This window comes from Halichoerus grypus, chromosome 3, assembly GCF_964656455.1.
Source record: "Halichoerus grypus chromosome 3, mHalGry1.hap1.1, whole genome shotgun sequence".
Taxonomy (NCBI): Eukaryota; Metazoa; Chordata; class Mammalia; order Carnivora; family Phocidae; genus Halichoerus; species Halichoerus grypus.
This window is the reverse complement of record NC_135714.1, coordinates 6,237,227-6,256,450: the sequence shown is the minus strand read 5'-3', so window position 1 is coordinate 6,256,450 and position 19,224 is coordinate 6,237,227. Positions and strand designations below refer to the sequence as shown.

The following is a 19,224-nucleotide window of genomic DNA, read 5'->3' as shown; positions in this document are numbered from 1 at the left end:
CGAACCCCATCCTACCCCACAGGACACCTGACAGACACAAGGAAAAAATCCTAGGGTGGGCAGACATCCCGAGTCATGGATTATGGATGCAAAGCCTCTACCACACTCCAAAACCAACCCCTCTCCCTTCCAGCCCTCCAATCTCCTGCTGGACCTCCCACTGGCTGAACCGAATCAGAAGCCAGGGAACAAGGAAACCCAGGCAAGCACTCCATAAAAATCAGCCTCCTGGGGCAAGACCAGAGTGGAAACGGTAGAGAATAGATCTGGAGGGGCCAAAGGAAAATACAAGGCACACTCCATTACCTATTTCTCACACTCCTTCCATTACACTGAGCTTTTCTCTTTACCGTCCTGTGCTTTCCCACCTTGGAAGCTTTGTCACACGTTCCTGTCCTACTTCTCCTTTCTCCATTCTCACACGTGGAAAATCTAGGAGTCCGAGCTTCTTCCACGAAGTCTCCCCTCAACCTTACCCAGAAGTAGTAATCTCTCTATCCTCGCAATTCTTGAAGTTCCTCTACTAAAGATGTCTATAGTTATGAATATGTCTTATATTTATTAGTTTACTTATCACCCAAGTATTTTATGTATCCGTTTACTCATTTACTATAAGTTTCCCATTACAATACTGGGGCGCCTGGGTGGCTCAAGCAGTTAAGCATCCAACTCTTGATTTCAGCTCAGGTCATGATCTCAGGGTCGTGTGATGAAGTCCCATGTCGGGCTCCGCACTCAGTGTGGAGTCGGCTTGGGATTCTCTTTCTCCCTCTGCCCCTCACCCCATGAAGGCTCTCACTCTCTCATAAATAAATAAATCTTAAAAAAAAAAAAAAGAATATAACCTCCACAAAAGCAGAGATTCTGTCTTAACTTGGCTCCACCCCACGGCCAAAAACAACGCATAGCCTATACGAGATGCTCAATAAATATTTATCGAATGAATGAATGAATGAATGCCCCCTTCTAGAGTGTAAGCATTTAATGGCCAAATCAAAGTCTCTCTCACCTATCCTATATAGCAATATAAATGCCTTCCTTACTCATAGGCAGATACTCAAGCAACAGGAGCTGATAATAAAGCAGTTGCCGTTGAATGAGAATCTGTAACATACCAGCTACAGTGCCAACAGCTTTACATACAGTATCTCCTTCAATCCTCACAACAACCCTAAAAGGTAGTGTGGCAGAACTATGCCTTCAGGATCGAGGCCCTCATTCCCCCAACTTCCAGAACTGCCTGCCGATGGCTCCCAGCTAAGTCTGTCTATGGAACTCCCCTCAGCAGAGGGAAGCTGCTTCACCCAACATTATGGTTCGAATCCCTGGGGGAAGCCCGCATCCAATGGCTGGCCACCGCAGAGGTTTCAAAGGCCTGACCCCTTGCCTCACCTGGGTAATTCTGAAAAGGCATCTTGGCTCTGCAGTTCTCCACGGGACCAACTATTGAGTGAATCCACAAAATAACAAACTAGTGCCCCAGATGGAAAAACAGAATCAACACTTTGTCAAATATCTATAATGTAAAAATCGGGTCTCCTTCCTTCTCAGCGATTTTACTAACTGAAACCATAAATCTTTTCGCCTTTTCCTCAAAAACAGACCACAACACTACCTATACAAAACGTATGGTCACTGGGTAATTCTCAATTAAAAAAAAGAAAGAGTTTGGTTTGTATTTCCCCTACAAGCGAGTCAGGAACTTTCAAATATATAGGATTTATGGACCAAAATATACTCCCGAGGATAGCAGATGATAGGACAACACGCCAAGGAGAAAATCACCAGTGATCTGACCTGCGGAATGCCAAGACCTGGGACAGCGCTCGCCACGTGCACGGCCGTGCATTCAGAGTCCTAGGAACCCAGGGCACGCTCATCGTCCTTGTCCTCACATCATCCTGGGCAGCTCACTTAACCTTCTGAACCTTTCCTCTTCATGAGGAAAGGAACCTCATCCGTAAGGATAGTCGACTAAATGAGAATGCTCTTTGCACAGTGCCAGGTAGAATAGGTGTTCAACAAGTGGTAGCTATTACTATTGCTGATGAGTTTTCAGAATGACAATCAGAAAGGTAAAACATCCACACAACATTTGTGGATGATTTTCTCGTAGAGCTTCAGAAAGTCGGAATTGAAAATCCAGCTGACTTACAGGAAAATTACTCCCTTCACAAAAGGTTTTACTGCAGACTTCCTTTAAATAGGGGCCCCCTCTGTTGTGCATTTAATATACAATCAGATACTTCTTACTCATGACACTTTTCTCATCAAAAGATATTAATTCTTCTCTATTTCCTACCACAGCAAAGAAAAACTCATCTGCTGGGAGTATCATTTTTTCTGTTTTGCTTTTCATTTCAAAAGTAATATGTGCTCATTAAAGAAATTCAGGATGATGGAAGCAGAAAAAGAAATCACCCCGAGTCCTCTCTCCCAGAAACAGCCACAGTTAACTTGTGGTGTATTCCCTTCCGATCTCTATTTCCACGCCTAGAGTTATTGTTTTGTTTTGTTTTCTAATTTCGTATACATAATTTTGTCTTGTTTAAAGATTTATTTATTTATTTTAGGAGGGGCAGAGGGAGAGGGAGACCCCCTGCTGGTGGGGAGCCTGATGTGGGGCTTGATCTCAGGACCCTGAGATCATCACCTGAGCTGAAATCCAGAGTCGGACACTTAACCAAGGGAGTCATCCAGGTGCCCCTCGTATACATAGTTTTAATTATATCTGGTTTTGGTAGTAACTTTTTTAACCTAACGTGATAATATAAGCAATTTTTCTCATGCCATGACTTCCTCTTCAGTGTGCCATGTTTCCCTAATAATTTCCCTGTACTTGGGAATATTGCTACCTGTCTCTTCGTAAAGTAACTGTGACAGTTGCCACCACAATCATCATCAAAATCATCACCATTATTATTATTAAAACTACTGCTGTTAGTTTTTGTTTTTTTTTTTTTTTTTTAAAGATTTTATTTATTTATTTTGACAGAGAGAGACACAGCGAGAGAGGGAATACAAGCAGGGGGAGTGGGAGAGGGAGAAGCAGGCTTCCCACCGAGCAGGGAGCCCGATGCGGGGCTCGATCCCAGGACCTGGAATCATGACCTGAGCCGAAGGCAGACGCTTAACGACTGAGCCACCCAGGCGCCCCTGCTGTTAGTTTTTAAACTCAAAGACCTCCTACTTCTATAAGACAGGACATTCATATTCATTTTTATTTTCTTCAGTTTTGCTTTGGCAATGAAATCTTTAGTTCATCTAGAAATATATTTTAATGTGTATACAGTAAGATATGAACAACAACAACAAAAAAGCCAGAGCATTTTTTCAGAGTGCTAACCAATTATCCCCAAATCATCTTGAATAAGCCTTCTTTTTCTTACTGATTTACAATGCTGCTTTTATCAAGAAAAGGTTACACACACACACGCCTGGCCTTATATGCTTCACTGATTCAACCCATATACACATGTACTTTTTGTCTTTAAAATGTTTTAATAGCTGGCAAAACTAGTATCCCCGCCCCAACACACACACCCTTCCACTCTTCAACAATTATTCTCACGCATCCTTTTTTCTAGGTGAATTTCAGGACCACCTGCAGGTTTCTCTCAAAAGAGTTCTGTTGCAATTTTGATGAAAGCTGCACTAAACCTACAAATTAATTTAGGAATAACTGATGTCTTTACAACATTTTTTCTTCCCTTCCAGTACACAATATGTGTTTCTATTTCTTCAAGTCTTCTGTATCCCTCCACAAAATTCTGAAGTTTTCTTCAAACGGGACATGTCCATTTCTCATTAAGGTTATTTCTAGAAATGCTTTTTGTTACTACTGTAAATGTTTTCATTGAATTTTAAGTGGTCATTAATTAGATATAGGATGGCCACTGATTTATGTGCATTTATGCTGCACAAGAGCTCTGGAGGCCTCTGGGGTAAGGCCATAAAGCACCTCCCCCAATTTAATTCACACTGCCCACAAAGAAGCACCATTATTGGCTCAATCAGCCAGTTTCCTGTCACTGAAAAAGTCCATGCTCACACCCACCATCTACTCAATTTCACTTGCTCAAGGCTCTGCTCCAACTTAAAAGCTTTTCTGACTACCTCCCCCTAACTATTATCTACCCCTCTTCTACACTCTTCCAGCACTGATAATAAGTTCTAATATATTTAACCCTTAAAAAAATAGGAATAATTTTCCTTTCATCAATATTAGAACATCAATTTTTTTTATATTTGAGAAAAGATTAAACAGAAAACAAGTGAAATTATAGATTTTTTACTTTTTTAGGAGATTATAAACTTGAAACAAATTTGGTGAAATGTATTATTGTTTAAAATAGTGATAAACTGAAAGCAGCCCAAAGATCTTTCCATAGGGGTTCAGGTAAATAAGTTATGTGAAATTATTTATCTATTTATTTAGAGAGAAGGGGGAGGGGCGGGAGAGAGGGAATCCTAAGCAGCCTCCACACCCAGCACAGCCCCAGGTGGGGCTCCATCTCACGACCCTGAGATCAGGACCTGAGCCAAAACCAAGAGTCAGATGCTTAACCGACTGAGCCAGACAGGCGCCGCTATGTGAAACTATTTTTAATGACTACACAGCCAAATAAATTGGTGACACAGAACAATACATACGGACATAGAAAAATGTTCACAATATACTGTTAAGAAAAAAAAAAGCAATAAAAGAAAAAAAAAAAGAGGGCTACCTAACAGCAGTATAGAAAAATTCTTTTTGTTTAATAGGAAAAATGTCTGGAAGCTATGTACCAAGATTGTAGTAGGGGCTATCTCCGGCCAGGGGTACTATCTGTGAACTTTATTTTCCTTTTTATTCTGTTTAATGAGCACTTACTACTTTTATAGTCAGATTTAAAATAATTAGGGAACTTCAAAAACCTATCCTGTGGTCTCTCTAATAGTCCAGTCTCTCTAATAGTAGAGAATCACTATTAAATCAAATGCATTTGTAGAAAGAAACATACCAAATGTCAGCTTTGAAAAACAAACTCATTGTCTCATCTAGGTGAAAAATTATGAGTACATAAGAACTCGAGGAGAAAGTGACACAAGACACTGAGCAGTTGTCACTGCAAAAAGCATTTTAAGATATATCCTGGCACTTTCAAAAAGAAGAGTACTGAATCCTGGAACCATCCTGTTGAACAGGTCCTTAAGGATTATCTAGCCAAAGCCCCTCATTGAAGAAACAAGAAAAAATGAGAAACAAACGAACCAAAAAAAAAAGAGGTTAGGTGAGTTTTCTAAGATCACATAGTTAATGACAAAGTCCAAAAGTATTCATAATTCAAAACCTATGCTTTTTAATTCTTTTCTCAATTCTGGAGTCAAGATATGCTGCAGTCTGTCACTTCTATTTAGACTGTAAAAATGCAAATGTTCATTTACCAGGGTTTTCTTATCATCCATCTAAAAAGTGAACAGGAATGTGCACAATGGTTTGAAATGGAAAGATTCACTCTCTTGGTTAAGTATACCTTACGTGCTGCAACGGTTTTGACAAATAGCCATACACTGAATTGTGACAAGGAGGAGCTAGCAAACTCTAGTATTTACACACTTTGAGAACCTGAAAGTCAGGAAGAAAAAAGTACTATTGAATTTAAAATTACAACTGTGCTGCAAGCTTTTCATATCGAAGTTATAGGAGATCATTCAACACATCACCCTTTCATTCCTCTGGTTTACTCGCTTTCTTTTAGGCGGGTTCTGAAGGGGCCCTTTTTAAGTCAATTTTAAACCCAGTATGTCATAAACACGATAAGCTGTCTACACACAAGCCGTAATTAACCACTGTAGAGTTCACTGATACTTTGCCCACCAGAGGGAGCCCATATGGATTTCCAGTAACAAGAAACCTCAAAACATCAAGTTTGTATGAATTCTATTCTTAGAATATTATTCATAGTATCAATATTGTAAAATCACTTAATAATACTGTATTTCTATCCTCCCCAAAAGAGAAAAGTTAAATGAGATCAGGTACATAAAGTCCTTATCAGAGCTCCTAACCTATAACAGAAGCCCCAAAATGACTGATTTTCCAAAATTTGTATCCTCTTGAGTACTAATTACACTGCTCAAAATAAATGAACTTTTATACAAGTTGATGTGAGTTTGGTTGATATCTGTTCCAACAGATGGTTCTACCCTCAATATGTTGACAAATCTGGTTCTCAAGCCTGAGGGACAGCCAGACCCTGACCAGGAAGAATTCATTAAAAATGTCATCCTCGGGGTGCCTGGGTGGCTCAGTCGTTAAGCGCCTGCCTTCGGCTCAGGTCATGATCCCAGGATCCTGGGATCGAGCCCCACATCGGGCTCCGTGCTCTGCGGGAAGCCTGCTTCTCCCTCTCCCACTCCCCCTGCTTGTGTTCCCTCTCTCGCTGTGTCTCTGTCAAATAAATAAAATCTTTAAAAAAAAAAAAAAAGTCATCCTCGGGGGACCCATTTCAGCAGCCCTGTCCTACCTAGTAGGTGATACACTGAACTGCTGGTGACCTGCCAGCTAGAAACTGAGAAGAGAGAGAACTGTTTGGCCTATTCTAGATGTTTCTTGGCACGAAGGAGAAAACCAACGGACTACCCCTGCGCACCATGCCTCTGTAGTATGTGATACAATCATCACCACCAAGACGAGTCTTTCAAGAATGAAGAAAGCAGAACTGAGGGGAACAGAACTTTGCACAAGAACCTGGCATCGAAAGGAGCCCCAGTGAGTCTCTATTCCCATCTGCAATCTGGTGAGCCTGACTCATTCACAAGGCCCAGGCCAGAGTTTTGCTGGATGTGAGGCCCACTGCACATCTTCATGCAATTGGCTGGGCATATGTCCCAGGTGCCTATTTTGTAGACTCAATGGTCTCCAATATAGAAATATGACAAAGTGGGAGGACCCCACTGGGTTCCAGCTATGTTCTCCAATTCAGGTTTACCCAAAAGCACTGCCAATGGAGACTTATCCACCACTTGCTGCCTTTTTTTTTTCTTTAAGATTTATTTATTTGAGAGAGAGAGCAAACTCGAGTGGTAGGAAGAGCAGAGGGAGAGGGACAAGCAGACTCCAAGCCGAGTGTGGACCCCAACAGGGAGCTCGATCCCACGACCCATGAGATCATGACCTGAGCCAAAATCAAGAGTCGGATGTTTAACTGACTGAGCCACCCAGGCGCCCCCACCACTTGCTGTCTTCATAAAACTCCAATGTCCATCAGGCTCCTTGGATGTATTCTCTACTGTTTAGAACCGAAAGAAGAAGGCCTATGTAACTGGCATCCTACTCTAACTTTGAAAAAAACTTATTGTGAAGTCTATTACCATAACTTTCCAGCCAGAAAGCTGGGAATTATTCTACTTATTCCTCTTTCTAACCCCACTCGTTACTGCCTCCTGCATATCTGCTTCATCCATCTACGCCCGTCCAACCTTACCGCCACCAGTTCACCGCTTTCTCCTGACTGCCTGCAACAGCCTCCTAGTTAGCTCTTCTAGGTCCGTCTTGTTACACTCCAAACCCACCCTCAATATTGCTGATTATTTTAAATCACAAATATGATCCTTTCATGCCTCTGCTTGCGTAGCTCAGAGCACAAAGCCCAAACTCTGTAGCACTGCTGATGGTGCTCTTACCCAAGGGGTGGCCCACTTCCCCTCTACAGGACCAGAGAGAAAATGTTTTGGCTTCGCAGGCCCCTACAGACTACAGCTCTGCTGCTCCAGCACAAAAGCATCCGTAGCTTATATGTACACAAATGAAAGTGGTCACATTTCAAGAAGACCTCGTTTTCAAAAAGTAGGCAGCAGGTCAGCCCAACTGGCCCACCTGCTCCATCCAATCCCACAAAGCCTTATCTCCTGCCACTCTGACCCTCCCCCAGGCCTCGTCCAGAAAAGGGCTCCCCCGCCGCAGTCTGGCCTCCGCTCTGCCCCCATCACCCTGTGTGGTGCATCGGGGCCTCTGCTTATACTCTTCCTTCTGCCAGGAATGTGATTTATCACCTTTCCTTCGTCTGATGCAACAGTTCTTGTCCTTCAAAGTCCAGGCTGATCTCCCACTGACTTCCCCTCAAGGAGATTTATCTATCCTTTATTTGTATTTCCAAAGCATAGGTCTCATAGCTTTTTGTGTGCTCACAATGCCTGAGACATATTGGCTGTTCAATACTTACAGGATGATGGAGTAAATGAATTACTGAATAAATAGAATTTTAAAAGTTGCGGTCTTCATAAGTTCTGGAAAAAACTCGGAAGGGCAACCCACACAGAGGGCTATTAATACCATGAAAGTCTCTAGCACTGAGTTCTGCTTACAGGACACAGTTAATATGATCCATAAAAACACAGTATCATGAAGCTAGAAGAGGCCTTGGAGAACATTAACACAGTGGTTTTTAACCTGTGTGTCTCTGAGTCCTATGTTTGATTCCCAAGGGACTCCTCAAGGAGAAGGGGGAAGGGTGGCAGAGGGACAGGTTGGCTAATGAATCTCCTTCTTCCTAACCCCCTCCCTCCAGCCTTAGCCAAAGCTGCTCTTTATCTCATTTGCAATAAGGTTTCTGTTTTAAAAAAGGAAAAATCTATATGATTCAACAAACTCATGCTCTGTTTGCAGCCTGCATCCTAAACCTGCATTATTTCCTGATCTATTCCTGTGGCCCTGTGTCCAGCTTCTCACTGACCCCTGGCACCTGCTGCCTGATACTGCTTCTTAGAAGCATGCTCCCTGGACTGAAATCTCCAGTTTAGTCAGTTTTATACTCAATCCTTGGAAGAAAGTCTATTGCCAGCTACTCTGGATAATAATCCAGGTGGTCCCTCCCAGCTCAACTTCTGGGTCCCTACACTGGCACACAAGGTGAACCATGTGATTTCAAAGGCATCAAGGAGGACCTGGGCAATCAATGCTGAGGGGGTTACAGCTGTCACTCAAATAGTTGTCAACTCAAAAGTTGTGCTATTTATATGTCTGCTTCTCCACTAGACTGTGAACTTCTTGAGGTAGGAACTGAATCTTTATAATAAAAGATACTATTTAATGTTTACTCCAGATACTGGATTAAGTGTAAATGTATATTGATTGTGTAATATTCAGGAATCCTATTAGGATCACACATTTCTAGAATTGGAAGGAGCCTTGCACAGAGATCAACTAGCTCCAAAACTGAAAGCAAAGTGACAAGCAATATTGACTACTTGGGTCCCTGCCCTGTCTAGAACCTATGGATTCAGTGGTGGACCACACACAGTCTGTGTCTTCACAAAGCACAAATCCCAGTGGATACACAGAAGTGCAAGGTCTGTAACAAATGGATACATGATATGTTAGATGATGAAAAGAATAAAGCAGGGTGAGGGACAGGAAGAGGATGCTACTTTACACAGGGCAGTCAGGGAAGGTCTCACTGAGGCAACATTCGAGCAGATACCTGAAGATCAAACCACACAGAATCTGGGCAAGAAGTGTCCCACGTAGAGGCAACAACAAACACAAAGGTCCTAAGGTGGGAACCTACCTGTTCATGGGAGAAAAGCAAAGGGGTTAGGGCAGCTGGAACAGAGTGAGCAAGGGGAAGATGGCAGGAGATGAGGTCAGACAGGGAGCAGGACCAAAGCATCTGGCTTTGGGCCACTATAAGAACTTTGAATTTTAGCCAGAAACTCAAGATAATCAGTTCCTTGAAAACTCAAAATAAATAGAAGACAGTCAGCTTTCACAAAAGCAATGTGTAATAAAGAAAACTTCACCTGCGAGCCTTATCTGAAAACAGACTTTCCAGAGCGCAGGGTCACTATTACGTGACAGGGAATCAGAACACCTTTGTTTTACAAGAAATCACTGCGGTTACATAGTCTAAGCGCTCCATGTAACCAGAGTGGAAACTGAGGCCCAGAGAGACTCTGTGGCCTGCCTGCCTCGTGACAGACCTTGGACTACAGCACCGGTCTCCTGATGGTCTGTTCAGAGCTGCTCGTTGGCTCCTGCTGTCCTGCGCCCAGCCTGGCTGCTCAGAGCGTCCTGGTTTCCCACCTGGTGCTCTCCCTGGCCTCGGCAACCTTTATAAAGCAGTAAGGTAACAAAGAGCTGACACTGGAACGCACCTCCACACAGACCCCCACACCGAAAGCCTGTCACTACAAACTTGCATGATTCTAGTTTTCCCTTCCCCACAGAGCTGAAGACAACCAGGCAGCTGAGGGGAAGGCAGGTCAGGCATTGTGCCAGGCACTAGGAACATTTCAGTTGGTATTGCCTGCCCACCCTTATTGCCTACTCCTCCCCAGGGCACTCCCTTCTCCAAGGTTCTAGAGAGGTGATAATCATAGCATCCAACCCACCTCTGGCCACATGTTGGGGTGGACATATGACTTGGCCACAGGAAGAACCTTATCCCCGCTAAGGCCATAATGAGGGCTCAGGATCCAAGCAGAACCAACCGGAGTCCTTCCTGGGTTTTATGGATAAGAGCTGGAGAAGGAAGTTCTATCCCCTGTGTTTCCCAGTTACATGAGCCAAGACAGTCCCATTTTGCTCAGGTTAGTTTATATTAGGTTACTGTTACTTGCAACCCAAAGAATTCACACTCCTGCAGGCACATGTATACATTTTCTCATTTCATCTGTATAACAATCTTTTAAGGCTGCTCTTACTCTGTTTTAGAAGGGAGGAAACTGAGGTTAAGTAATTTGCCCAAGTCCATTCGGTAAGTACAGGGCATTCAAATTCATACAGTAAAAGGCATTCAAACTCAGGTCCTTCTGCTCTAAGCCCATTCAGTATCCAGTTATGAATTCCATATTCACTCAAGAGGAAACTCACTGCCATTCAAAAGCCAAAGATTCTCTGGTTTAAAAGGTACAAGGATGAGGTTTGGGAAATAAACAACATTAAACTAGGGTCATAGGACCTGGCTTCTACCTCTGGCTCAGTCCCATGACTCAGCTATTAAGACTCTGAGCAAGTTTTTCCACTTACCTGGGTGTTTGTTTTCTCACCTACAAAATGAGAAGCCTGAACAACATGAACTCGAGATCCTTTTAAGTACTTAACAAAAAAAGTCCATGGTTCTGCTTTAAGCATACAGATTCTGTTTTTACTCTACGTCAGGCAGGATGTGAAGCAGATTTCAACTTGACCGCCAGGCCCAATAAATGGCTGCCTAGGCCACAATGCTGCAAAGGACTCTGAGCCATAAGATCTACTAGGAAACTGGCACTGGCTTCCAGGGTCACAGGGAGGAAGAGAGAGGAACAGCTGCATTTGTCATTGCCGATAGAGTGTCACCTTCACAGAGGAATGCTGCGGACTGCACTACCGATGCGCACCCGCACAGGATTTTCACGGATTCCTTTGTGTACTTCTTGGTTCCTCTTTGCAAGCAAGGAAGGAAAGTACGGGAAAGCTAACTGGTTTGGGGAATATAGCTGCGAGCCACTGATGAATATGTCTGAATGGCCTACATGGGGTGAAGGTAGGGGGCAAAGGGGAACAGTAACAATGAGTGTGGTTCTCTATGATACAAAGTCTCAGAAGATGCTGATAATTAGCTTAGGAGTTCAGTAAAGTATGATCACGCCCATGCGACAGAAGTGGAAAATGAGCCTCAAGTAAGAGGACTTGCCCAAGTCACCCACTTCTAAGTAGCAGAGCCCAGATCTGAATCCACATCTTCTATATCCAAGTCGCCGTGCTTTGTCCACTCCCAAGGTCCCCATTTACCTCACAACCTAAATGAGTTAATTAATCCAGTTCCCACTGCAAAGTGGCATACTCGTCATTGTTTGGAGTTTTTCAGATACAGTAAGTTCCTCACCCCAAGACAGGAAACGTTGTTACTGTTTGTAATTTAATGGGTACACATGCATTGAGTATACATGAATTCAGCAAAACTGAGCATAAGAGTTAAATATTTAAAGGAATGATGCTGAAGAAACCAGCCTATGGGGAAAAATTTAAATAATCAACACAGTTTTATTAATCTTAATAAAACCTCTACAACAATATAGTGAGATGGAAAACGGACATCAGGAATATGCTTTGTCCAAACTGAGGAATGAGAAGAACTAGAATTGAATCAGGTAATGTGCATCCTAGAAATGACAGTGAGTGCCTCGAGGAAGACATTCAACCAAAGGCATTACTGTAACCTGCCACATTTCCTTAGGTCTGATGACCAGAGCTAACCCCAAACCAGACTATGAGCTCCTAGTACTGGCCAGACTTTATGTATAAGGAATCCAGGCCAAACAAAGTAACAGCCAGCCTTCCGACACATGTGACTGTGGCAAGGGCACAGGACACCCCCTCACCGGCTCTATACTAGTTTCTGAGTGGGAGAGGGTGTGGAGGGAATGGCTGCAAGAACAGGAGGTAATACACAAAGCAACTACAACATAAAAATCAAAATTTGTCAAAAGAATGCATGTTTTCCCTATGTCAGGAGGGGCAGTAGTCCTGAACAACGCAGCCTATGTCCCTACTTCACAGACTCTCCAAGCCTTAGCACCTACCCACATCATCAAATACCACAATTGACTTTTCAATGGCATGCAATCTAACCCTCTGACTAAGGCGCAAAGTTCTTCTCAAACATCTCTGACAAGCAGTCATCCCTCTGATTAAGTGCCTCCAGTGACAGGAAATTCAGCACCCCAGGGTCCTGTTAGTGCCCCTGAGGCTCATTAATTCAAAAGACTAAAGCATATTCTTATCACTCAGGGAAAGGCCTAAGGCCTAAGCCTCCATAAGTCTTGCCATCCCAGCTATGCTTCTTGTCTCTACCACTTGCATATCCCCTACTCCGGAATAGGATCTGAAATTAGCACAGTGCTCATAAATCAGTGACTTCAGAGTTAGAAAGGGACCTCCCAAAACCAAAAAACTGTGACCTTCACATACCAAATTCCACAGGAGGAACCTCAGGAAGAGCTTGGGCAGACCTGGGGGGAGGTGAAGGGAGAATGCCCTAGTTTCCTTTCCTCTCATTTCAACCTGGGAAGCTCCTCCTTTGATCTGCTATAAACAGGGGATCAATGCAGTTTAAAAGTCTTCTGCTGTTTGAAGGGGAAAAAGGGAACATTTACAGGTAAATAAACTAAGGCCATAAAACTTGCTTAATAACCTCATAGAGCTAATAGTTGCAGGGTTAAGACAACAACCTGGTCTCTTGGCTCCTTCTCTAGTGCTCTCTCTACCACGTAACATTCATCCACCAGCAGAGCAAAGTTCCCACATTCCAGCCACACTCATATGCTTATCAAAACAATTCAATAACACTGCAAAGTGGCATATTCATCATTATTTGGGAGTAGTTCAGACAATATAATGTTCCTCCAAAAAAAACCCCTGAAATATTACTAATTTGTTTGCAATTTAATGGGTAGACATGCATTGAGTACATATAAATTGAGCATAAGCTACCTATCTCCACACCTTTGTGCATACTTTTCTCTTAGCCTGAGAGGCTTTTCTCCACCCTCTCTGAAGATTTGTTCCAGGCATCACTGCCTCTAAAAGGCCTTTCCCGGCCCTCAGGTAGAACGGGCCACATTCACCTTTGTACCCTACACACTAGGAGGCTGGATGGCACTTGTGTTGTTACTGTCTCCCCCACCATTCCTTTTAAATTGTGTTATTCTAACAAGGTGCTGGACAGAAGGCAGGTGCTTAATAGGTATTTATTGATGGACTGAGTGTCTTCACCTGGTCCAATCCCCTTCTGGTCCTCGCATACCCTCTGCAAACTGCCACACGTTAATTCGTGCATACAGATATTCACTGAAAACTATATGAATGCCTACAAAGTACCAGGCATTGGACTGCATGCCAAAGAGAAGGGGATTTACCATGAAATTAATGAAGTTTAAGTTTCAGGGCCCCTCACTTGCCCCTTCCAAAGCTCTGAACCTCTTCCTGTGATTTTGTATCTTCATTTCTTTTTTTTTTTTTTTTTTAAGATTTTTATTTATTTGTCAGAGAGGGAGAGAGAGAGCACAAGCAGGGGGAGCAGCAGAGGGAGAGGGAGAAGCAGGCTCCCCACCGAGCAAGGAGCCCGATGCGGGACTCAATCCCAGGACACTGGGATCATGACCTGAGCCGAAGGCAGACGCTTAACGACTGAGCCACCCAGGCGGCCCTGTATCTTCATTTCTTAAAGAGGAGAGACAGAACTGTGTAAGCTTACTTCAAGCTCCACAAATACTAGATCCACCCTTGGGGCCAAGGATACAAAAGTGAACAAGGTAAACATTCTCTCCCCACTTAGAGAGTTTCCTGTTCAGTGGAGAAAACAGACAACCATCTGTTCATTCATTCATTCAAAAAACATTCACTGGCCAGTGGTATGAGTCGGGCATTGGGGTTCTGAGGTGACACCAGCACTGTTCCTGTCCTCAAAGAGAAGCTCCCTGCTCTCCTGAACGAAAGCCTACTGTGTTCAGGGAACAGAAAGCAGTTTAGAAGACAGTAACACAGTGCTTGTGAAAGATTACCCTAAACGCGTCTCAAGACCTACTGATCCCCAGCAAGAGCCCTGCACCTGTGGCAGGAGGCAAGCGGAAGGGAGAGGTCAGGTGAGTATGACCTTTGATCTCATTGGGCCGGGGAACGCGGGAGGGGGGGGAGACAAAACAAGTAAACAGAAGAGGCAAATACACTGTGGTCGGTGCCGAGACAGAAAAGCAAAGGCCTGTGGGGAAGTTTCCCCGGTGACGGCGACCTCAGTACCTCGCCAGGCAGCCCAAGAACTCTGCGGACAAGAAATCCTTGAGTTCCCCCAAATGGGTTCCCAATCCCCGAAATAAAGCTGCTCCTTTCCCAAGACAGCTGGCGGCTCCCTGGTACCAACTCCCCTGTCCCCACTTCGGACCACTTTCTCCTCCAAGTTATTCCTTCACACAGTGAACACGGGACAGGGGCCGGTTCTGGGTCTGGGGTCCACGTCGCGGGTCCGCCCCCCTCGCCCGCCCGCCGTTTCCATAGCAACCAGCTCACCACTTCCCGCGCCCGGCTGGAGAAGTCGCCCTTGGGCCGGGGGCTCCGGCGGAACAGCTCGTCGCGGCTGCCATCGACCCCGCCGCCCACTGCCACTCCCAGCGCTTTGTTGCGCGTCTTCACGGTCTTGACGCTGGCCCGGAACAGCAGCGTGATATCCACCGCCATAGCGACCCACACCCCCGGCCCCTTCCCGGCCGGCCCACGTCAGCAGCTTGCGACCGCGGCGTGCGCCCGGCCGCTGGAGGACCGTTCCGGCTCCGCACGCTTCCCCCGCCAACGCGACGCGAGAAGAAAGGTTCCGGCCTCCGCGGGGGGACAGCGGCGAGAGGAGAAAGATTCCGGCCTCAGCCCCGTTCTCCTCCCGGCAAACCTCCGAGGGCTTGACCTCGGGTAGAGGTCCCGCTTGGGGCGCATGGGCCTGGGGAGCAAGAAAGTGGGGAAGCCAGCAGGCCGGCTCCCCTCTTTTGGCTCTCCCGCTTCCTAGGCACGGGGCGTGGGGTGCACTGGAGGCGACCCTTGACCTCCAGGACTCACCTTGTGAGGGACAGAAGCACGTGGACGTTGACCACCTGGGTGCAAGAAGGGCTGGGGTAGAGCAGGTGTGCGAGGCACAGAGCTGGAGGCCAAAGGCCTTTATTTCTCAGCCTACAGCCACCTGATCTGTAAAATTAGGCAGCACCTTCCTCAGTGTTATTGTGACAATCGAAGGCGGTAATGCGAGTAAAGTGTTTCGGCCTTGCTTGGCTCGCAGTGGCCAGTAAAAGTTACCGTTGTTAATAAGAACACTGTTACCATTCTTGTTATTATTTATGATGGGGAAGAGTACAATAGAGGAGGTATCACGCAGAGAAGGCAGATTTGAAAGATGAGGCGGAACTGATCCGATGAAGACAAGGGCAGAAGAGTGCCCCCAGTTTCTGTTCATCCGTGATATACAGTTTTTAAATACCCTCTTAAGTTGTAGTAATTTAAATTAACCGCAAGTTAGCCAATGAGTTCTTTCTACATTTTGACTCAAGGCTCAGATTTAATTCACCTTCTCGTTGCTTTGTTTTTCTTTTTAAAGAGGCTGCACAACTAGAATGCGGTAGAACAGCAGTTGCCAAAGCGTGGTCAGCAAGATAAAAATTATCTTCGCGACACCAAGATGCTCCCTGCCTTTCATTATCATTCTCTCACAAGTTGTACACAGTTGAGTTTTCCAGAAGCCGTGTGACTTGTGACATTGCAAATACGCTGAATGCAGAACAGATGTCTTCTATTAAGCCAGACTTTAAAGAAGTCTGCAAAAAATGTAAAACCGTGCCATTCGCACTGTTTCTGAAATGTATTTTTTTCACAAAAGGATCTCATTTATGTTAATAAGTAATGGAATTATTTTTGTTTTTAAATGAATATTTTAGGTTTTGGTTTTAATTTCTAATGTGGTAAATATCAATAGATAAACATATAAACAAAGTTTGTTTAGGGTTCTCAATAATTTTTAAGAGTGTAAAGGAGTTCTGAGACCAAAAGTTTGTTTCCAATAAGTTTATGAGAAATAGATGTCATATGTACCTGAAAGGAGGAGGGAAAATGTTATTTAAAACCTAAACTGTAGCTACTTCAGCCTTCCTGTATGAAGAAAATAAATGTCCACACAGCTTTCTTACACCCACGTAGTAAGAGAAAATCAGAAAGAAATTACTAAATCTCTGCCAGTGATTCTGTATTGCATAAATGGCCCTTTGTTTTATGGAGACATTAATGAATCTTTGGCTATGCAAAGGCAAGCCTGGGGCAGAGTAGGAGGAAAGAGAATCAAATCGCTCTGCATAATAAAGTGAACGGGATTGAATTAGGGGAAAGCTGGGGAAACCAGAATCCTAGGGGCAGCCCAGGAAAGGAAAAAGTAGTTCCTTGGGAAAGGTTTTCAAGTGGGAGGGGGCTGAGCTACACCAGACCTTCAGTGAGTACTGCCTTGTATGAGTCCTGTGTTGGGGGCAGTTGGTTTTGGGGGTAAAAAGGTGGGGACAAAGGTCTAAGTTTTCTGTCTGCATCTGCAAGAGCAAGGAAGATTTTGGAGATGACACCCAAGTGAGCTCAAAACATCAGGCACTAAAACCACAAGTGACTACAAGTGCATAAAATTACTAGAAAAGTCGCAAAGATCTTGAGGAGGCTATTGGGCCGCCCACAGACCACAGGCTATGATATTTCATTGGGGTTTTCTGTTTCTGGTGTTTTTGCTCTTTTAACTACAAAGAGCAAAGTGACTTCAGGTTGACAGTACCTATTTGAAACTCCATAAAGCTGAGGGGCACAAGAACAGAATGTCATGGGAATGAACTACAAACTGTCCAGTTTGATGTAGTACATACACTATGTTTCATAAGTAATAATGTTTCATTCATTAGGCCATGAACTTTTCTCTTTAAAAAAAACAAAAACAAAAAACCCAAAAAACCCAGTAAGACATATTGGAGTCCCTGAATGTAGCTCCCTATAACAGCACGCTCCATACAATCAGGATAGATGTACACATCATAGAATCTTTTGGGGACTCATAGAAGTCATTAAATGCACCCTCCATCAAAAAGAGCGTATATTGCACGTCCAAATGCCCAACCCACGACAGACGTGCTATGTGACGTGGGAAAGACATTATTAGGGTTTGAAGCCAACAGCCAAGAAAGAGTTCTTGAGACGTCTTTGGTGCAAAAAGGTGATTGCACGGGGACAGGACCCGTGGGCAGAGAGAGTTGCTATGGGGTCATGAGGAGTGGCCCATTATATACTTTCAAGTTGGGAGGGGGTTAGGGATAGCGTAAGTCTCTCAGGAATTTTGGAAACAAGGTTTCCAGGACCTTGAGGGCGCTAGCTATTGTTGGGAAAAGGTCATTTATTACCATCTAATAAAACCTTAGTCATGAGACCCTTCAGATGTATATTGGTGGGCCATATGCTTGGGGAATGATTACCAACATGTATCTTGGGGGGGAGGTTAGAGATAAAGGAATTTTCCAAAGGAATTTTATGTGTTAAAGTAGACTTACAGGATCCTGGGGGGTGGGAGGGGGGTGCGGTCAAGCTAGGATTGCCTTTTGCCCTTAGCAAAGTATTAACATTGAGGCAGTTGAGTCCCTAGAGGAATGTCACTCTGCCTGTTCCAAAGACTTGTCGATGGGCTGTAGGTAGTAAGGAAATTTAATAATTTTTCTTCTGCCTTTGTTTCCCACATCAAGACATACTGGAGTCCCTGAATGTAGCTTCCTATAACAGCACCCTCCATACAATCAGGATAGATGTACACATCATAGAATCTTTTGGGGACTCATAGAAGTCATTAAATGCAGCCTCTATCAAAAAGAGGGTATATTGCACGTCCAAATGCCCAACACATGACATATATGCTATGTATGAGAAATAGAATTCTGTTGTTAGCCACTGAGATTTTTGTCATTGTTACATCCTCTAGAGAGGTTGGTTTTATAGCCCCACTAAGTGAGGGAAGATGGTATGCAGGCATTTGCTGTATGGAGTGTGAATTCTTGCAGGGTAGTATGGGGAGACCAGAGTTTTTGGGTCCGCAGGATCATGGACTTGCCACAATATATAGTAACTGGAGACCCTCTGTAGAAGTTTGTTTTATTGTTCATCTCATATTCATGACCCCTCCCTAGGAGAGGATTATAGTTCCTGGACATATTGATGACTATCTTGGCCGGGTGATTCCTCTTCCCCATGAAAAGTGACATGTGTTACAAATTTAGGAGATAACGTGTGGTTCACTGTGCTCTCTTTTCCCTCTGCCACGACAAGCCATAGTGTTCCAATGTTTCATGAGCCTAGGTCCCTGAGTAAAGATGACATGGAACACAGCCAACCAAGGATGTGTGCTGGCAATGAGAAGTCAACCTTTGTTCTTATTGTCTATGGAGATTTGTGGTTTGTTGTTACTGCAGCATAAATAGCCTATCCTGATTGATACACGCATTCTTCACCTACCTTCCTGACAATGTTATCTCCCAGTGGGTAAAATGTGGAGAGGAAGGACTACTAGATCACACCTAGATCTAATCAATAGTGTTAGACTAACAGAAACCCTGGAGGATTGGCCATGCCATGGTAGAATTCACACTGAAAGAGGAGAGGACTGAAGAACATATATTTTCAAATTAGGAAGTGGACTTAAAAAAGAAATTCACTGAAAA

The 19,224-nt window shown here is 44.1% G+C and overlaps 1 protein-coding gene across 1 annotated transcript in view; it reads right to left on the bottom strand.

Annotated features, from left to right (window-relative positions):
- The window catches only part of STX18 (syntaxin 18), a 117,665-nt gene extending 102,396 nt beyond the window's left edge, over nt 1-15,269 (bottom strand). The window contains exon 1 of the mRNA XM_078068379.1: nt 15,029-15,269. Coding sequence (XP_077924505.1) covers nt 15,029-15,196 — 168 coding nt within the window. The 5' untranslated portion in view covers nt 15,197-15,269. The remainder of the gene's footprint in view (nt 1-15,028) is intronic.
- Nucleotides 15,270-19,224: the final 3,955 nt, after the last annotated feature.